This window comes from Stylophora pistillata, chromosome 7, assembly GCF_964205215.1.
Source record: "Stylophora pistillata chromosome 7, jaStyPist1.2, whole genome shotgun sequence".
NCBI lineage: Eukaryota > Metazoa > Cnidaria > Anthozoa > Scleractinia > Pocilloporidae > Stylophora > Stylophora pistillata.
Window position 1 is genome coordinate 21661614 of NC_142525.1, and position 21608 is coordinate 21683221.

At 38.5% G+C, this 21608-nt stretch overlaps 1 protein-coding gene across 1 annotated transcript; it reads right to left on the reverse strand.

The window, feature by feature from the left end:
* Window positions 1-15292: 15292 nt before the first annotated feature.
* Window positions 15293-20874, reverse strand: LOC148727076 (uncharacterized). Its single transcript, XM_088726211.1, has 4 exons — window positions 20697-20874; window positions 18450-18657; window positions 16181-16284; window positions 15293-15772 (listed from the first exon to the last, which is right to left on the reverse strand). Exons 1-4 carry the CDS (start codon window positions 20718-20720, stop codon window positions 15566-15568), a joined length of 543 nt encoding a protein of 180 aa, XP_088582337.1. The 5' UTR covers window positions 20721-20874; the 3' UTR covers window positions 15293-15565.
* Between the last annotated feature and the right edge of the window lie 734 nt (window positions 20875-21608).

Genomic DNA, 21608 nt, shown 5'->3' on the forward strand with positions numbered 1-21608 from the left:
GTGCTGTGCGTTTTATTTATCGAACTGCCAAGTCAGTTTTTGATGTTGACAGTTCGTATGACCGTGGAATAAAAACTGCACGCTTATTTCAAAATACAATGCCACAGAGAGTCCAAAGCGGTTTTAATTGTCCATAAAAAAGGGCACATCAATATTAATTTTTTTTTAGATAATTGACGAGATTGCCTTTTGTTTTCCTTGCCATTAGTTGAGAGCAAGCGTAGCCTTTGACAATCGGCGATACTTGAATTCTTTTTCATGTGTCTGAAGAAATACTTCATTTGTTATATAGCTAAATGCCGCATCTATAAACTTTAATGAAGGGATTAGCTTTAGGTGTCATTTTCTTCGATGACGTATGGTTTATCCGAAACCTCTTCTCTTTTGCCTCTGAGGACATACATAATACTTTTTTTTAGCTTCCCAGCAGGATTCTGGCCTTTCTTATCATGACTTGACCTGGTAAACTGACACGTATCCAGATTGTCTTAGAGGTTTGGGTTGCCAAGTATTTTCATGCAAATCAGTCTCAAACGATTTAAACGAACTCAAACGAACTTATATTTGTTTCATATTCTTTCTTAGAAAATCGTGAATAGACAAAGATTTACAAGATTTAATTAGTGTATAAATGAACTCATGTCACGTCAATGCGTTCATGAATAATCTTTATCGTTAGTTACACTACGAAGTGACCTCAAACTCCGTTATTGTTTCTTCTGGAGACCTAATTCAATTAAATAGGGCAAAGATAACCTTATTTTGTAAAGACAATTATGGTGATAAGTTAATGAGTTTAGTTTGCATGTAAGCTTTTAAGTCTTTTAACATTGAATGAGTGTGTAATGAATGAATCTATGAGATTTTTAACTCCAGCTTTTGCACTTGTAGTAATCCAACTGGTTCGCTCAATAAAGTTTATCAACCCCTATATCGAATCCCCCCATATGGAAATGATTCACCCGAGTGTTGCTGAGTTGAATTTTTATTTTTGGCCGGTAGCAAACACAGGGAGCCCAGACAAGCGAAGAGTCTGGTTGTTTATTTGAAATATAAAGGAATGCATGGGAGAATATTGAAGAGTCTTATTATCGTAAACTTATATCATGAAATGTCTGAGTTAAAGCTCAAAACAAAGACTCTTCAGTATTCTCCCATACATTCCTTTATATTTCGAATAGACAACCAGACTCGTCGCTTGTCTGGGCTCCCTATAGTAGCCAACACTTCTCCGGTGCTATACGAATAACGTAAAACAAACATTAGTCGATGTAGTCTTGATACCAAGCGTGAAGGCCACAAAGTTTTATTTTATTTCGTAGCTACTGAGATTTATTTAAGAAAATCACGGTGAATAATGCTCGTAGTGATTTTGAATGTGGCGAATAAGGAGTAAGAACGATAAATTTCATTGCAGAAAAGATCGTTCGTCCAATCAATAACGCGAATGTTGAAATTTCACCGTTGATGAAGAAGCGAACTGGAGTGAACGTCATCCCATGCCACAGCCATTCCACAAAAAAGCCGCGCGCTTTGTGAAGTGGCTGAGGGAAGGTTTTCTTATCTGTTTGCTTAAAAATGTATTTATGAAAAAAGAAAACAAATACACTATGAATAAAACTTAATGAGATGTCAGATTGTTTGAATGATTTTTGTAAACGAAGAACGAAGACAGGAAAATGGAAGATGTTCCAGCTAGTGAGGTGAGTCATAAGCCAAGTCATTTTATAGCATAGAGCGCGGGTAAGTCCTGCTTATTTCCTAGGGAGCCACCATGGTATAAATCCTTATGTACGCACAACCGTCCATCCATAAAAAGACGTGCGCAGTTTCACTTCAGCTGAAAGTTCCCGTCAAGTCTAGCCGCGACGTTCCATCCCAATTGAGATAGACCTTTTGGACCTGAAACTGATAAGAAAATATGCGAAACGAAATGAATTATGGTTTCTCTCGTACTCTCTAAACTTCCCGCGTGCATCCATGACTTGAGATACAACGCGAAGCAGGAACCAGTTCCTTAATTTCCGTTCGCACAAAAGATATCCGTCAATTCGAGCCGACTTCGCTCCGCTTAATTAGTAGCCTGCTTCGAGAGAATTTTGAAGAAGTAGGGGTTCTGTGAGGGATTATAAAATAATTGGTATTTGAGAAAACCAGAAAAGTTGGTCCAAACAAAAATAGTCAAAATGCAAGAAAAGGAAACTGATAACCAAAATTATCGGTAGCTTTGACAAGCGCAGTGTTGTGCAAGAAGGGATTGCTTGGTATGCGCAGTCCCGGGACGCCTCTAAACAGACTCCTAACTTTAGACTTCATGGATTATTAAGTCATTTGATTGTGACAGAACAAGCGAAAATAGAATGAGAAAAATTACATAGCATTGTTGAATCAATTTGTCTTGATAAGTGGAACACATGTCCACAGACAAACGAGTGGGATTCTAATAAATTCTTCGACCATTAAGTCAGGCTGTCCGTTCGTGTAATTACTGATTTATGCAGATCGGCGACAAAAGTTTTGACACGGTCACTATTTCGGCTGAAATTGAAGCTCCACTTACTTTATGCTCACTACTCACTGAATTTTCTTTGACTGGCAAAAAGTCAATCCATCATAAGGGAAATATCATATACGTCGTGTGTCATCATCCATCGACAGTCAAACAATGATTTTTAATTTACTGCGGTTTGCCGGATAACCACCTGCAATGGTATTTCTGGATTTTTCCGTTGATGACAGCTTTTATTGAACCTCAAATTAGTGAACTGACCGTAGAAATTTAAGTTTTCCATAATTATTAATTTTCAAGTGCGTTTCACATATTTTTAAATTGCATCCTCAAGCTCTTGTGAAGCAATTATGATGGGCTGTTAAATCAATCCAAAAAATCCAATCATAATTGAAATCGAGGAAAGGAGCGTCTCTTATGCTAGTCCCTCCCGTATTCCACGGTTGTTGCATTTCGTTCTCTCTTTATCAGCCGTAACTTTGTGTAACTAATCCTATTAACTTCAAGGACATGCACAGTTAATCAGTCAGTTTGTCATTTCAACGGTCAGTTGCACACTTTGTGTTCGTGTGTGTCAACTTGACTCTACCCACAAAGAGTTGAGGTTAAATTTTTACTTGTTGATACAAAAATCTAATTAGTCAAGGAGTCCTGTGGGAATTTTTCGAAAAAAAAACAAGCCACCTGTCGAGATGTGTTAAGGGAACATTAAGGAACTTGAAAAATGTTTTTGGCAAATTTTTGACTCGCACCGACGGCTGCTATAGAGGTTTAAAATGTGATGTAGGATAAATAACGAATAAATAAAGTTTATTATTATTATTATTATTATTATTATCATTATTATCGTTATTATTATTATCCGACATGTCACCGAAAGACACCGAAAAAGCTACTCCGGAATGAAGTACCTGGTGTAGGAGTAAACGAGTAAATAAATCTGAAAGAGTATGTAAGCATAAAACAGACAAGAGATGCCGCAGTCCAACTGGTTGAAGAGCATATTGCCGATAGTGATAATGCGATGAGAACTTTGTTCGATGCTGCTGCATTACTCCGAAAATCCATAATAAAAAGCAAGAAATGGAAATTCTCTGGATCACTTGAAAACCTTTCCGATAAAAATCTGCCTATGGAGCTGTACAGTTTCTTCAGATGGGTAATTAAACATCTAAAGGCTCATAGTTTCCAAAGAAACTGTTAGGGGCTGTGTCGGTGGAGGTAACGGAATAATTTGGATATATCAACAAAGTTGAAATAGTAAATTGGCCACCGCAACGATTACAAAAGCTGACGTTTCGAGCGTTAGCCCTTCGTCGGAGCGAATAGCTCCGACGAAGGGCTAACGCTCGAAACGTCAGCTTTTGTAATCGTTACGGTGGCCAATTTACCATTTCAACTTTGTTGATATATCCAAATTATATAATTAAACGTCTAAACAGCTTGCTTTCAGTTGAAAAGAAATACAGTGAGGTACATATGCGTGCAATGAGTATTGCTTAAAGTACCTTTTCGATGTGTCTTACTGAACGACAGACTCAATATAAGAAATCATAAACGCTTAGGAAACAAATGAAACGCCAGAGCTTTTGGCCGTCGGCCTAGCTGTCTACCAGGCAGTCCGTAGTAAAGATTTGATAAGGATGCTGCATGGTTTTGGGATGTCGGTGGACTAGGACAGAGTTTTAAGAGTATAGCCGCAAATTGAGTCTAGTGTTTTGAAACATAGGGATCAGAATGGTATATATCTACCCGCGGACATAGCGATGGGGAGGCATGTGCTTCTTGCTATCGACAAAGTAGACTTTGCCGAAGACACCTCTGATGGGAAGCAAAATTTTCAGGGTACAGCAATTGCTATATATCAAAGGAGCGACCCTAATGATAAAATACTCAACTTGAATATCGACATCTCAGACCGGAGTCGTTCAATTGGAGAGCTTCCTGAATCAATTACAAGCTTCCTGCGTCTCTTTCGAAGCCCGTCGGGCCTGTATACCTACACGGTTTGGGATCTGTTCGCCGAGAATAAACTTCCGCTACGAGCCAGGATGCAAGATTTTGCATGGCTGCTTGGACGTGCTTTGACTAGAGCTCCAACTGACAGCATGCAAACAGCAGAAACACAAAGCAACATCCCGAGTATTCCAGGGTCGGAGAATCAACCCGCAAAGACTACAGATATTCCGGCACGGTTTGGATACAACTCACTAATCAGTGATGCATTACCTGTAATGCGAGTAGGAACACGACTTTTGATTGCTTCGCCAGCGCACGAGTAGCAGACCCAACTGACTGTTCTAACGTAGGCCCAAAATATCAAGACAGAGGTGATAGGTCCAGTTAGGAAAACGGTCATTTCGCTCGACATGGGGCTTTATCAATCCGCAAAGAAGCTGCAAATGGCTCGCTAGGAATCAAAGCATATAATTTTACGCTCTGGCGAACTACATACAGTAATGGCCTAGCTACGGGAGATCAGAGCGTTCATCGACAACAGTGGACTGGACATTTGCTGGAAAGAGTCGGAACTGTACGGTTCCACAACCGTGGAACAAATCATTAAGGGAAACCACGTAAAAAGAAGGGAAACCGCTCACAGGCACTGTTACTACCCCACAGGCACTGTTCCTATTATAACAGGAAGCGTTCTTTCAGTATCACCCCAATTCGCACCACTGTCTTGAGCAGTTGGAAAAGCAGCTTGCTGATGTTTGTTTCGAAGACAACGATGAAATAAAAGAAGTACACGAAAAACTAGTTGAAACCATGGATCCAGTGGAAATCGTGGAGAAAAGATAGAGGCATTTGATGCTCAGAAAGAAAATTTTCCGTCATTTAAAGTCATGCGCCACTTCACGAGAATGGTGATGGCAATGATGCAATTCATTCGGGCGGTTCGAACGGGAAACTGGGCACTCCATTTTCCGGCTCTCGAGATACTCACTAAGTACTTCTTCGCGTGTGACATGATCAACTGCGCTCGAATGGTTTCGGTGTACTTAGCAGAGATGCAGATGTTAAATGAATCAGATAGTTAAGTCTATTAGGAGTTTCAGCAAGGAAACTGGGTAGTGAATAAGAACTCTCGTGTACCCTCCTGTGCAGTTGGTGCAGATAACGCCCTTGAGCACGTCAACCGGTCGATGAAGTATCTGAGGGAATAGTTGGTATCACTTTAAACCTCAATGCCCGCACTAAGTTCTATCTGATCACACCCGAGCTTGCTAGGCTAGCAGAGCACGCCAAAGTGATGGCGGGTAGTTTATCCAAAGCACCAAACCGTCACCACAACCTTTACCATTGCTGTAAGGTCGTGCCGGGAGAAGAATATTGAGAAGTTTGTCGACATCCGAAGTTTTACGAATCCTTTCTTGGAAAAAAGTAGCGACTTCTTCAGCATGGTGACAATGGTAGTAATGCCTGAGAAATATGCGAGCAAAGTACTATTGGAAAGGAGTTGTTTGGTCACTTCGTAAAAGAAAGGATCCTGTGGAGCAAATGCAACATCTGGTCCCTAATGAAAAAGCCCAAGCTTCTTACATGGAAAAGTACGAGTAAAAGTCTGCGAGTGATAGCCAAAGACAAAATGGTTGAGCTTAAGGAAGATCTTTCCCTTTTCGCGCGGATGATGATGGTCTGCAAGTCACGCCAAGAGATTGGTATCAAGGCAGGTGTTGGGCAGTACGAGTGTTCTATAGTGCCCAGGTTGATGTTTGCCTCGGATGGCACCATGCTTCACTGTTCCTCAAGAGGACGTTTTTTGAGAAGATGGATGCAAGAAGAAATACCGACAGTATCACCGAACAGAATGGGCTTGCTTTTACAGAAATAGCAGCCATTCAGAAGGGCTCTATTATTGACGCAATGGCAGAGGTGCAGGGGCTTGAGAAACCGGATTGGATTAAGAACTGTTCTCATCTGGCTTGTTGTTTCACTGCTCAGATCTTCCAGAAGTACAGCGATAGCGATGAAATGCGACTTATCTTTGACAGGTTAGTTATTTATTATTTTAGATTAACATTTCCTGAACATTACAAATTCTGTTGAATCGGCTATCACAGCTAAATACATGCTTGGTTCTTTTTCAGGTACGACGTGCCAATGTCTTTAAAGACAGTCGCCCGAGTTTCAAGACAGGTCGGCCGGGTTCCTGTTTACTACAAGATCAGCGACACGTCACACGTCTCCAAGGTCCCCATGAAGAGACTTCTTTCTTATGTCAACACCAAGATGGAGCGAACGACTTTGGAAGGGGGACATCAAATTGGAAAGCGTCTAGTAGTAGCATGGCGCAACCAGTTGTCAAGCAACCCACAAAGATATGGCATACCTTGAGAGGAAGCAGATACAAAGCTTTTGTTGCATGCTGTAGATGCTACAACTTTGGGGGCTACGAGTGGAGCTTCGAAAGAGCTGTGTGGGAATACGTCATTTGTGACAAGGAGAGGGCAGCGCCGCCGAAAGGTACGTCTGAGTCCTATCGTTCGTACTCTTGGACCTGATAGAACTGCGGCGCTTCTAGGGCTTCATGCATGGAGTGGAGCCACTGTTACCGGAAGCTTCGCAGGTAAAGGGAAGCTGGCCTGCTGGAAAACATTTCTCGAAGCTAATGAAAATAGTGTCAAAGCACCGTTGCCGATACTTAACTCCTCGCTGCAGTCGTTGATGTAAAAGAATGACAGAAATGTATTATGTTAACAATGTTTTTCCGCGTAATAAATACTGTTTCAGTGACAGCAGCTTCAAAATATATTCTTGCTTCTTTTGTTTTAACCGTTTTGAATGGCATTGTTAAGCTACTGTGACGCAATTATGAGTAATAATTGAATCAGTCATTAAAATCCAATCATATTCGAAATAAATGAAGAGTGTCTCTTATGCAAGTCTTTAAAGTATTCCACGGTTGTTGTATTTCGCTCTCTTTTATCTATAATTATCAACTTCGAGGGGATGCTCAATTAATTGCTCATTATGTCAGTTAAACGGTTAGTTGCCACTCTGTGTGTGCGTGTTTTATTTTTTTGTTTTTTGTCTTTTTTTCAAATTACGTGATATTCGTAATACGATGAAAACGTTAAAAAAAATGATTAAGTCATTTAAAGTATGTTTCTGCCTTTAAGTATGCCGGAAGTGGCCAGGGTTTGGGCCACACGAGACCTGATCGAGTGCTTCTGTCTACTCCATTCCTATTACTCTCCACAATGTCGTACACCTAAAAGAAAATGACGTAAAGTTTAAACATATTTTAGCTACATAATAAAAAATCAGAAAAATGTTCTGAACTAGGCAGCTTTCCCTGGAATGATATAAAATGATGTAAAGCTTTACTTTTTTCTTTGCTAAGTTTAAATTTTGGACTTTACAAATGAGATCTGTCCCAGATTCGTGAGAGAAGAGTATAGAATGGACGTCAATCATACATTTTAAATAAGAAAGGTCTGAAATGTTTCAAGGTCAATCCCTTTTGCTTGTACGGAGAGCACCTTTGCAACAAAAAAGTACCTTAGTACAACATCAAAAATCGCATAAGATTGCTTGGGAACTTTTTGAAAAGATACTTCTCTCATGTCATGTATTGGTTAAAAATGAAAACCGTCAGAGGTCGATTTGAAATTGATCCTATGTGATTTAAAAGAAAACTTATAGGTACGGATTTAACGCTTCTCTTAGACTTGATTTTAGCAAATCGTAGTGGTTCTTGACATAATTGCCTTTTCGCCATTTAAGAGAAATTAATCATGTGATGCTTGACTTTCTATCTTTGGTGACTCGCGAATACTCAAAGGCTTAGATGATCTTAAAGCAACTTGATAAGCAAATGTAGATGTTTAAAGACCGTCAAAAACATTTAAAAGGGCGTTAAATTTCATTTCTCGAACCACGACCTCAAAACTAAGTTAAATCGATCAGTTTGTGAAGCTTTCCAAGTTCTATTGTGCTTCACTTGGCTGGCTGATACCGCTTTCGCAACTTTAAAGATCAGGATATGATCATTTGTCAGTTGATATGACTGTGTTTTTCTAGAAGAAATTTTAACAACATGTTTATTTTGAGATGCAATGCCGCAGAAAGTCCAGCGCCGCTTTTATTGATATGAAAAAGATATATCAAAATTCTCCTTTTTTTACATATCTACAATTGACTGTTTTCAATATATTATTCGTTCATTGTGACATAAGTTTAGAGTAAACCTTTTACAATCACGGATATGTTAAAATCCTCTTACGTGAATGTCTCATTTGCTGTATTGAGTAAGCCTTTTACAATCACGAATATGTTAAAATCCTGTTACGCGAATGTCTCATTTGCTGTATATGGTTAGCTACGCATAAGAAAACCAAAGGTTTAGGGCAAGAGCCATAATTGGGACAGAGACGGAAACGCCTGGTTAGGCCCTTGGGATATGTGAATTTCACTAAGGTTATTTAGTCCCATGCATTTATCGGAAGTTGGTTTTCCGAGAGGTCCGCAAACTTTAATCGGTGATGTCAAGAGTCATCATCCAAGAAAAGATGTGAGAAAGAAATGGCGTCGCGCGTGGAGGTGAGATTTATCGATGAGAGCGATTTTCTTATCCACGGGAAAGGTTTTATCTTAAAAGATGATGCCGATAATCTATATTGGGAGGTTGATTCCACGATTTCCTTGGAGTAGAATCATTCGCTCGATGAAATATCAGACTTTGAGGAGGAACTGAGGTCCGGCGCGGACAGCGATCCTGATAGCGAACTTTCAACTTCATCAAGCGCTACGTACGATAACAGCGACGACCGTGATTTCGGTGCAGGACCTTTGGCACCAAATAAAGGTGGAAGAAAGAAACCTAAAGCGAAAAGTCAACAGAGAGCGGGGAATATTAATCGTCGCACAAAAAAGTCGAGGGAGGCGAAAGTCGTTCCCGGTAGTAGTGAAGCACCGTCGACCAGTAATTCCAACAAAAACAAAAACATTAAAAAGTATCAAGCAAATCGCGGCGGGAATCAAAAAAGAAAGCAACAAAGACGCTGACAAAAAAGGAACTAGACGAAGTTATAATGAAACTAGAGGGTAAACGTCCCATGTGCTGGAATTTCGTATCGGAAAAGCTTTGTAAACAACCAGTCATGAAACATTTGGAAACCCATCGAAAGCTTATCGAGGAAATACTCGAGGCTAGCTACAACGAGCTGCGAAATCTGGTGAATTACATGTTTTCGGTTTACATAGAACATGTATCTGCAGTTGCAGAGGAAGAAAAGAAAGACCGCAAACTTCATTTGACATTGCACTGGATGAACACTCTAAACAAGCTATTTGGAAGGTTCATCAAAAAATTCAGAGGTATGTGCTCCAGTGTTTACCGACTTTCATTAAAGATTCATCCGCTACAATTCGGGCCGTGACAGGAATTGTGCACTCTCTTGTTTACGACTTCGTCCAGTCCGAATCGTACAGTCTTGCTAAGCCTGTAGAGGTTCAGCAGAGCATTTTACCAGAGGATGATGTTACTTTGTACAGAATGTCAGGGGCAGCTTTCTGTCAAATGATTAAACTAAGAAAGGATACCCTGTCTGAAAAGAAAGGCAAGAGAAAGGTCACTTCACAAAGCAGGATTGACATGGAGCTTGAACTGGATATTTTGGAGAAACTTAAAGAATCTGACAAAAACAGTCTTTCTCAGGCTCTAAAACTGCTTGATGAGGGTAATTTGACTTTTGTAAAGAAGGATTTTCTTAACTTTGTTAGGGATGCTGATTTGACAATCAGAGAATACGTGAATGAGAGGAAACTAAACAAGCACAAAAACAATTTTTTGGAAGTAGTTCACTTTAATGTGTATAGTGATGAGTAATTGTTAAAATATTTCAAATGGTCAATAGGAAAATGTGGAGCGTTAACTACAACTTATCCTTTTTCTGTAATTAATATGATATACTGTTATTTGCTTCACAAACTATGCAACACAAGAACAAAAGAGTTCTTCAGGGGAAAATTTGAGAAGGACTTGGCCAAATCTGGTAAAGTTGTTGAAGCTGGTCAGTCACTGAGAGACAACCTAAAGACATTTAGTATTACTAAAAAAAGGTAGACTCTATTAATTTTCATGTAAGAAGTATGGAACTCTAAGACATTATTTGATCACACAGGTCAGGACAAAACATACCAGAATTTTTAAGATTAGAGAAATTTTGAAGGCTAAAGAAAACAAACTAATAAGGGAAGCCTGGCCCTAATTTCTAACCCCAAAAACATTTACGCTCTTTACTTCAGTTTTTAAGGTAAGTATCTCTAGTAAAACTAAATTTTCTTTCAGTCAGTTCAGTTATGTGATGCTCCCGATCTGCATGTGTGATCTACATTGAAAAATTCCCTCCTTTAATACCTGTCACATTCTACCCAGCCACCAGAGGCTACAATTTGCCTGTATGAGCTGTGGCATACCTGTGAAAAAATTCTCTTTTTGCAAGCCAAGTCATACAGCAAAAATGTAATTGCTTGCAGGGCAAGGACCCTTAAAAACTCTTACATGTTAAGTTTAATGTGCTGTTATCCCCATTCACTAAAGTCAAAGAACTTGGATTAACTTTTATGGCAAAAGGCCTACGTGCAATCATAAGAAACAAATGTAAGAGTGCACAAGCCTTTCGAACGTTCTCGAGCCTCACCTTTTGGCACAAGCTTTTCGAACGTTCTCGAGCCTCACCTTTTGGCTTCCGGGCTCAAGAAAGACAATCTAACTTTAGACGACGCCTACTGTATTTCAATGCGCTCTTCTTCTAGCAAGCTCGTTCTTCTGTCAAGAACAACAACCATTTGTCTCCTCGCAAGTCTACACTTGCTGCATATGTCGCACATTTCGTCGGCCAAATCCAGCTTCCTCGGTTTGTGCCACAGCTTGCACTTTCTAGCACTTATGTGTCTCCAAGGCCAGAGCTCTTCTTTCACGTTTGATGGTTGAATGCGAGTGTCCGCCAAGATAGCATCGTACTCTGAAATTCCAGGGCACATAAAACCTGAATGCGGTCGAAGAACCTCAATCACTCGCTCTACAGACAATCGGTCGTTCAAATCAACTTGACCCTCACCGACAGTTTTATGGATGAATACCTGTAATTTATGATGCCCTGATGGACAGAAAAGTAATCTTACTGGATGGTACGTGCCAAGTTTTTCACTGAAGGTCTTCTCCTTGCGAGGATAGACGCTGACAGCTGCACTTTGGCGGTGGCCGGATGTCGCTTCCATTTCACAGTGCAGAGAAGCGTCAAGTTGAAAGACTTCTTCCTCCAGCTTTTTTAATATCTGCACTTCTTTGGAGGTCCTGAGTTCCCGAAGATACTGCTCTTGGGATAATCCTTGGCTTTCTTCTGTTTCTTTTCAAGAAGACCTTTTAAAGCTTTAACCACGAGACGCGGACTTCTTCTCACGGCTTTCCCGCCGAAGGAAACACAATTGGAGTCTTCTCCGGAAGACAAAACCTCGCTTATCTTGCGCTTACGAATAGGACCGCTTTCTGCAACTTCTTTTTGTGGAACGCACTCACCAGGCCCTTCAATAGACTCATCCGGTATATTTATGCCGAAATCCAGACGCCTGTAAATCGCGGTCCAATACAAGGTCATGTTGAATATTCAACATAGTCATTACAACGCATATTACAAATACAAGGGCTGGCGCCCTTCAATTAAGATGTGCGGACGTCCCAGGCATTAGACTTCCGTTTAGTGGTAACTCTAAAAATAACTTTAGTGAAATTCACATATTCCGCCCACGCTCTGAGATTCGTTCTCTGTCCTAATTATGGCTCTTGTTTAGGGTCATTCGATGGTGTCGTTGATCCAAGATCTTTCTCGCTTTCGTTTTTACCTGTACGAAAATACATCTTGGTTTTATCTTCCCAGCAAGTTTTGGCCATTTCCATCCCAATTTGGAGCCGGTAAACTGACACGAGTCCTGATTGTTTCTAATGCTATGCGGCCTTGCTTCCTATTTTCACGCTGAAGGAGGCTAGCTTGCTAAGTATTTTCCATTCTCCCGGAAATCTGCAACACCTGCCTCCGTTTGTCTGATGATTGATTAGACAGACAATAATTGCAATAATAATAGTTTTGCAACCTAGGGCTTAACTTTTAATTTTCGTAAACACGTGTAACAACAAGAACAGCATGTTGTCTAGAAACTTCGTCCAGTATAGTAACGTTTAGTTGACACGGAGACAATAATTTAACATCATGAAAGCAAGTCTATTAACATTTATTTCACTATATGTTTGCTTTATAATCCTTTCAAGATAATCATGAATAAAAAGAACATGAAGTTCATATTCTCATGACTCTTTTTAAAGTTTTGTCGAGCTCAACTAATCTGAAATGAGACAAAAAAAGAAAAAATGGTAGAGAAAAAAAGGGATGTTTTCCCATTTGATAATATAGGGTGGGAGAAAACATCATTATCAGAATGGCCGACACTAGCGGGACCAACAAACATCACAGTGAACCAATAGAATAGGCTCAAGGGGGGTCTAAATAGGCTAAATAAAAGAAATATCTCTCACCCCAAGTTACGCAATAGTTGATCGATAAAATAAATTAGCAAAGTCAAGCAGGTGGCAAATATGCATCACGGAGTCCATTGGTAGCGACATTAAAAAGCTGGTCGCTTTGCTTCTCGGCCAAATTCTCTCTTTGCTTCTCGGCCCAATATCTCATCCGCGGTCACAATCCGTCGATATACCAATCGTTCGAAGGGTTTATTTACTAGCTACTGTCAGAGTGGATTTTTCTTGTATGTCTCATTCTCTTTGTGCAAGACTGTGGCTTCTGTCCTGGATTTTCGAATCATTATTGCACTTTGTTGTAAGGTTATTAAGTTTCCCATGAGTTCGTACTAGGAGAATTATCCCTGAAACTAAGATCGCCAATTGGTATGGTTTGGCTATTTTTCACTATCTCTATCATTCATAATTTGGAATTTAAGAAATAAATACGTCAATAAGCTCCGCGAGCTGGTTCCTTGAAAAGAAAACCCATAATTAAGGACCATGACGGTCCGAAGCTATACTCGTTTTATGACCAAAGTACATACCCTTCGGCGCAGTGGTGAGAGCTCTCGCCTCCCACCACTGTGGCCCGGGTTCGATTCCCGGACCTGGCGTCACATGTGGGTTGAGTTTGTTGTTGGTTCTCATCCTTGCTCCTAAGGTTTTTTTTCCGGGTCCTCTGGTTTTCCTCCCTCAGAAAAAACCAACATTCCAAATTCCAATTCGACCTAGAAGCAGTGGACAAGAAGAGCCACCCAGTGGAATGTCCATTGCTAAATCATATCAAACTCACGGGGTACAAATAGTCTCTTACTGAATTTCGTGACCACGCCCACTTCATCGGCCCACTCAAATCGAGTGCGATTTTTGGATGTTATATCATCTTGCCGACTCTCTGTATAAAAAGTTAACAATGTACCACCGAAATATTGAACTATAATATCATGGTTTTCCATTTTGTGTATTTTTGTACTACAAAGTAATGTTTTTCCCTCGTCATTTTCACCTTTTCCCGAGCGGGTCCGTCAAAATTAAGAAGGCGTTCGCGGTCAAAACAAGACCGAGTAAGGAGTCTTGGGCGATTTCTCTCTTACGCAAACGCAAATTGAAAATATACCGCCAAAATCAAAGAGAGAAACAAATTTCCTTTGTTTTGATATGTAAATTGTCGAACAAGGAGCAGATTGATCCTCGTCAAATGGCTAGTCAAAACAGCCACACCTTCCCCCTTTTGCTCGTTTCCTGTTTTATAAGCGTGAAAGCAGTGGGAGAAGAATCGGGTAGCTCGGAAAGCGCTTCTGGTATTAATTTACCATCGTTTACTTACGAGATAAACAAGTAAGATTTGTAAAGTTATTTTCCGAAAGAGTCGGAATAAATACATTTTTTTCAGGTTAGATTGCTGTTTTTAGACTAAACGTCGTCCAATAAATTTTTGTTGCAGCCTACTAATCTATACAATTTCGAAGGAAAATATTCAGATGCTTCACCGTCCCCGAAGGGTCTCCACTCATCGAAGCGTGTACTGTAGCCAATATAGTGAATTTTCATTCTCTTGTTGGGTTTGTCAACCTCCGTGACTTCAACATTATACAATTTTGTATCTTTTCTCTGTGAAATGACCTTTTTAACAGGGGTGTATGCTGAGTATTCGTTGCAGAATCGCTTTGGTTCTCTTATCTCTCTCTTTGGCTTGTCCGCCATTTTGAAAATTTGCTCAGGAGGGCATCTGGGTTAGCGGCCGCGCCAGGCTGGAACCGACAAAAACAAATGTCCATCGCAGTGGGGAAACAGTTGGATATGATTTATTTATTTATTTATTTATTCGACTAATGTGGAGGAGTCGTTACTACCTTCATCGGGTTCAAAGCTTAACTTGGTTTATAAATTTTACCACATATGTGGTAAAAACTCTCAACGATGAGGCATGCTCCGCCATGATATGGATTGTAACTTCATATTATTCTGAAACTAATGACTTAATAAATGCATCTCTTCAAATGGAAAAAAATCGAAATTTAGTATACCCACCCGGGCTCGCCCTCCCGACATATTGGACACGACGGAATTAAAGATGCATGAGAAATCAACAGACGCAAATCAGGAACTCCAAATAAGTGATTAGCTGCTATTAAAATGGCGACTAGATTGCGTAGTGAAGTACAAATGACAAATTATATTTGAATAGAAATTTTTTATTCTTCACACACATAGAGTACTTGATTCATCAAAAGATTTATTAACATAAGAATACCAAGAATATTAACTTATATTGTGCTAATATCAATATTAATTTTCATCAGCGCAGAAACTAAAATGTTACAAAAATCTAACTGAAAAAAAAAACAACAAATAGGAAAAGAAAAACATCTAATAATGAAATAATATATATGCTAAACATATGTCAATAAAATATCTAAAAATGTGTGATAGTGTAGTTTAAGTACAAAAATATATCAATTAAAAATATACATAATTCACAAAAGATCCAAATCCGCATCACTTGGCCTGAACTATCTGAAATCAACATGAAGTCAAGACCATCTCTCCATAAAACAACGTTTGTCTTGTTTAGTTGTGGAAAGAACAAAGAGATTCTCATCGGTGCAGTTGGTACTAACCCCGAGGTACATCGCCTGATTGGTAATCGAGGTGTATTTGTATGTAAATTTTCCGGCGCTATTTTTCTCCTCTTTGAATAAAAAGTCATCGCTGGTTGTTGTGTCGCACGCTGACTGTTCCTACAAAACAACAAAATTTAGCACCAAAATGTATTTTTAATGAAATGAATTTCGTTGACCTGCGGATTATAATCAGGAACAGCAATATCCTCTCAGATGAGCTGCACTCTACGCAATTTCAGAAGTCTGCGTTTGCTTTTAGAGACATAAAAATTGTTATTGATATTGTACCACAACTTGCTTATCATCATCATCATCATCATCGTAGTTGTCGTCGTGATTATCAGTTTAATTCATAGTATTTATTTGATTTATAATTTTTTCTTTTTCCATAACCTTACGTTAATTTGCTTATAAGTAGAGCAAGAAAATAAGGGAAAAACAAGGACTTGCGCGATTAAAATAAATCTAAACGATCAACCTAAGTCGGTTTTCTTTTCCGCTTTTGCATTAGCGTACTAAATTTACCTCAAAAACTACGTTCGTCCCATTTATGACTTTCAACGAATATTTGTTGCTTCCGTCTTTAAATTGAATACACTTCTTGCCATTGTACTTTACAATCTGAAATCCTGCAATGGAATAAACATATTAATGAAAAAAAAGAATTTGGAAGGACTTTGACTATCCACTAATGTTATCATCATATAATCAGACAGTCGTTGAAGGAAACATCATCGTTTTTCGTGCAGATGATGTTCTGTAAATAAATAATCGCTAATACTTTGTATTTTGCAAATCTGTTTTTTATTCGTTATATGTTCTACTTTTTAGCGTATATATATATATATATATATATAAAGTGTGACTTGATTTTCGTAGAACAGTGCTCAATACATAGAAGTAGAGCGAAGTATATATTGTGGGAGGAAAAAGACAAGTAAACTACAAGTTCATCCCGACAAGCCTGTTTCGTGGTCGCCCACTCATTAAATCCCCTGATGAGTGGGCGACCACGAAACAGGCTTGTCGGGATGAACTTGTAGTTTACTTGTCTTTTTCCTCCCACAATATATATATATATATATATATATATATATATATAAGCGAAATACGCAACGTAGGATCCAGGACAGTGCTCTACAATGAAGGAGCGATTATAGAAGCAAATAGACTACTCAAGTTACGCACATATGGATTTTAATACAGCCTGTTTCGTAGACCAACAAAAGTTGATCCACTCATCAGTCAAACTCCATACACAATGAGGCATCGTGACGGTTAACTCTAACTCAGCAACGTGATCACATGACATTGTTTAAAAAAATTCAAATCTTGAAAACCATGCGCGCGCCGATAATAGCGTTAAGAATACTTAAGAATATATTTTCGCCGATGTCTACAATTGGATATTATTTCACTTCGCTTTTTTAAAGAGGCTTCATGTGGATAAGACAAGATAATAAATTTCTCAGTGAGGCAAAAATTGGCACGTTTTGTGGCATTGGAATATGCTCTAGCCCTAGCAATAATTTTCCATGAAATCGAATAGTCTTCCCTCTTCTCCTTGAGTTTCCACAGGTACTTGCTCAGCTCTGTGTCATTTCGCCGTCTCTCGTGGTTGAACGACATTCGGTGGTTGCGCCATCTAGTCTTAAAATCTGTCGCTGTGAGGCCAACGCACGTTTCAGTTTCCTCCCTGGTAGCGACTGTGGCTTGGTAGACAACCTCGCTTTGCAAACATTCCCCTCCTAAAGGGCCTTCGTTTTCGTTCCTGCAGTTGCACAATCTTTGGGGGCGGCTAACACGTCACGCAATTTGTGTTTGTGGGAAAAATATTTTATCACTTGTAAACCGCAAATGACAAGTTTAAACAAAAGAAATAAGCTGACATCAGGTTGCAGACCTGTCATGAAATCCTGTTAAAGAACGTAGCGTTACGATAGCGCGTGCAGTATGTTGCGCGCGCATGTACACATTGTTCTGTCTTTTAAATTTCGGTGAATTGTAACCGTTATTTCTGGCAGTTGCCTGACGATTGCTTCGCAAGAGGCATGAAACTCAGAGTCGCAGTAAAAGTTCAAGTAACCTAAATCTTGAAGTATAATTATATATATACAAGTTAAAAGGCCTCGAGCCAACAGTGACGCCGCGCCAGAAGGATCCAAAAGGATTCGAAGTCCAAACCTCGATAAATAATAGGAAAAATATTGTAGTACACGAGGACGGGCAACTTCGAGCTAAGAAAGACATATACTCAAATAAAAAGTCTAAGAAAGTTTAATAAAAACGTTTCGGTCCGAAACCTTCATCAGTTGTCGATGATAGCGATAGTGCGTGCAGTATGTTGCGCGCGCATGTACACATTGTTTTGTCTTTTAAATTTCGGTGGATTGTAACCGTTATTTCTATATATATATATTTAGGAAAAATATTGTAGTACACGAGAACGGACAACTTCGAGCTAAGAAAGACATATACTCAAATAAAAGTCTAAGAAAGTTTAATAAAATACGTTTCGGTCCGAGACCGAAACGTATTTTATTATGTTGTATTTTATTACATATTATATATATATATATATATATATATATATATATTAATATATACACATATATGTGTATATATATATATATATATTATATATATATATATATTATATATATTATTATATATATATATATATTATATATATATATATATTATATATATTATTATTATATATATATATATTATATATATATATATATATTATATATATGTGTATATATATAATATAACCATGTAATATACCCACTTGTCTTTTGGTCGAAAGTGCCTCTGCCATTGCAGCGAACCGTACATTGCTTCTTTCCGTTTACAACTTGACACTGGTTTGTGTAAATCTTTATCAGATTTCCTCCACTTGAGCATGTCTCTCTTTTAAAAGACGAACCTATGCTCCTTACCAGTGAAATGTGGCTCGATTCTGTTATTTCGCGTGACAGCACAATTACAAATGCAATCTGCAAAGAGATAAATTGAAGACTCCGGGTTAGAGAACAGCTCGAGTACCTTTTACGGTCGCCACGGGGAACGTGCCAGTTGCATAAACTTTGTGTTAGAGGATCTTGATGATGTATCAAATGCGTAAATTTGATAAAAAATAGTTTGTGCATTCACCGCACTGTGAGTAGCTTTATTGTCTGCTTGACTGAGTTAGCTTGTAAAAAGGATTTTTCTATCAACTGCTGCTTAACTTGGGGCAGAGTTCAAAGATACTCTTTCTTTTAGCTCATTTAGACTTTCTTTAACTCTGATCTATTAATATTTGTTCATTATGTGGGTTGTTGCTTCCTGGCGTCGCCCTTTTCTGATTACGCAGTTTTTTTTAAAATACCACTGTTGGTCTCTGTTCTTTTTTGCTTTTTTTTAAGTGCCTTCAGTTTACCTTCCATGATCTGGTAACTGACACCCTGATATTTCACGTGTCATTTACCTCATCATCGACTATTACTGTTTAATATGTGGAAGTTTATGTGAAAGTGCTGACAGCTGAGTGTTCAAACGTGACTGCACTATTCTAGAATGCTCTTTCCTAGGAGAACTTGGAATTGTTTCACTGTCATCGGTTTTACCCATAAAGGTAATCGTTATCTTGCATAATGCGAAACTGAATATAGCTGAAAGAACATACATGTTATTTTAGATTTAAACCTTTCGACTACGAGGGCGCCATCGCTTAAAGTGGGAGCAAAGATCTAGAAAGATCCCGTTGGTGTGACAAAAGTTCAATTGTAGACTTAAATCTAAAATTACGTCTATCTGCTTCGAACTCCATAGCAGTGTAAGCAACCAGAATTCGTGTCATTCTTGAGGCTTAAAATTTGGATCGAAATGACCAGAAACTTGGCAAGATATATTTCCATCGAGGTAAAAAAGATTTTAAACTATTCATAAAGCCATCACGTAAGAAGGGGGGGGGGGGGGGGACGTTTGGCTGATCCTCTCTGAAAATGTCAGATCAATGCGTCATCAAGTGTCTAATCGTGACAAATCTAACTTTGATTGTAGAAGGCTTGTGTTCAACTAACGTCAAAGTAAATGTAACTGAATTATCACAGTAGAAAAGAGAATTTTAAACAGCCTTTCTTTTTAAGCTAGCAAGGGTTTTAATTTACTCTGCGTTATTACCCTTCGAAATAAGGTGTTTGGTCTTTTTTTTTGCCAAGGAAATTAATTAAGGGCAATTATTGAATTATCAATGCATCATCAAGAATCTAATCGCGACAAATCCAACGTTCCTTGAAGAAGACTTGTGTTCAACTGGTGTCAAAGCAAATAACGACTTACCGCTGTAGAAAAGAGAATTTTAAACAGCCTTTCTTTATAAACTAGGAAGGTTTTTTATTCTCTCTCTGTTATTACCCTTCGAAATATGGTGTTTGTTTTTTCCTTTTGCTACGGAAATGAATTAAGAGGTTATTATTGAATGGCCAAACATTGGTCTTTTCAACGTGCAACTACAGGATCAGCCACGTAGGCAGAGGAACATCAAAAAAGAACTAAAAAGAACTAAATAAGATTTGTGAATTCTGAATCAGCGAATCTTTTTACAATTTACTCTAACGAGATTTCCAATACATAAGTTAAAACAGAATTAGAAACTACCTGAAAAGAACTTTTATTTAAAAAATAGCGTAGAAATGCTGTTGGAAAAAATAGCAAGAGAGCTCTGTGAACTGGGGCCGGCACACATTCAAATCGGTAAAGTGCACAAAGCAAACTCCTTCCTTTGCTGCTCAAGTTGTTAAACGATTATCTAAGCCTTTGTTTCCGAAAACACTGAAAGAAAGAACAACTAATTTCCCTGTGACCAATGTTTTTTTTTTCATTCAGGAGAACTTTTAGAACAAAATTTGTGATAAAGTTTGCGAACTAATATGTACACGTGTCCAAGTTAATTGGCGATGCTTTGAGCGTCATGGGTAGTTAATGGTAATTCAATTTTGAAAGTTTTAGCTACTCTATGAAATAAACGTCAACAAATACTTTTTTTACTTACTAAAATAATCTGTTTGACGTCCATTTTACTCCACCTTCAGGAATCGATCAGAGATCTTACTTGTAACAAACCAAAGTTTGGGAATGGAAAATTTAAAGACTACACCCATTTTTATACTGTTTGGAAGCCACGTACTTTAGAGAGTCCTAATGGCTTGACTCATGCCAAAAAAATGTTAAAGAACGGATGGTGTACATATGTAGAAGGCGTGTGGACTGAAAGTAAAACCGTGAGGATAAACACTTTGCTAAATCGCCTCTTTCCTAATAAACTTTTACCGTGCTTTGACCACTTCCTAAGTGTTTTAGAGAATAATACCGAATATGCACAGCTATTTTATTCAATAACTGAATTTTTCCGAGTTTGAAAATGCTTACATTTCGTCATCTGAAAACTTTTTTTTTTTATAGTACACACAGTTTTCTACGGTAATACAGCTGAAAGAACGTAAACAGCCTTTTTGTTTTGTCGTATTCAAATTCAGTTACTTTTCGTGACTAATCACACGGCCCGCATTTAGTTTATTTCTATCGGGTGAGGGAAATCCGTTGATTGAATGGGTTGGCCAAATTATTTTTTCTATAAAACACGTCACACTGAGATATTAACCAACACAAGAAATGACAGAGCGCCTAGCAAACTGATTAAACAACAGACTTATGCTTGCCCCTACAGGAAATTACATGAATGTTTAGTCCGATGAAGCTTCGGATGAAAGAAAGAAATGCAAAAAACAAAAAAGGAACAAAAAAAAGAAAAAAATTAAAAGCAATAATTGAAAAATGCAAAACAAAACAAAACAAAACAAAGCAAAACAAACGCATATGGCGGGGATAAGTGAGGGATTAGTGAAAGCAAAACCCACTCAAGTTTTATTCAATTATGATCCTACTTAAAATATTAAATTAATTG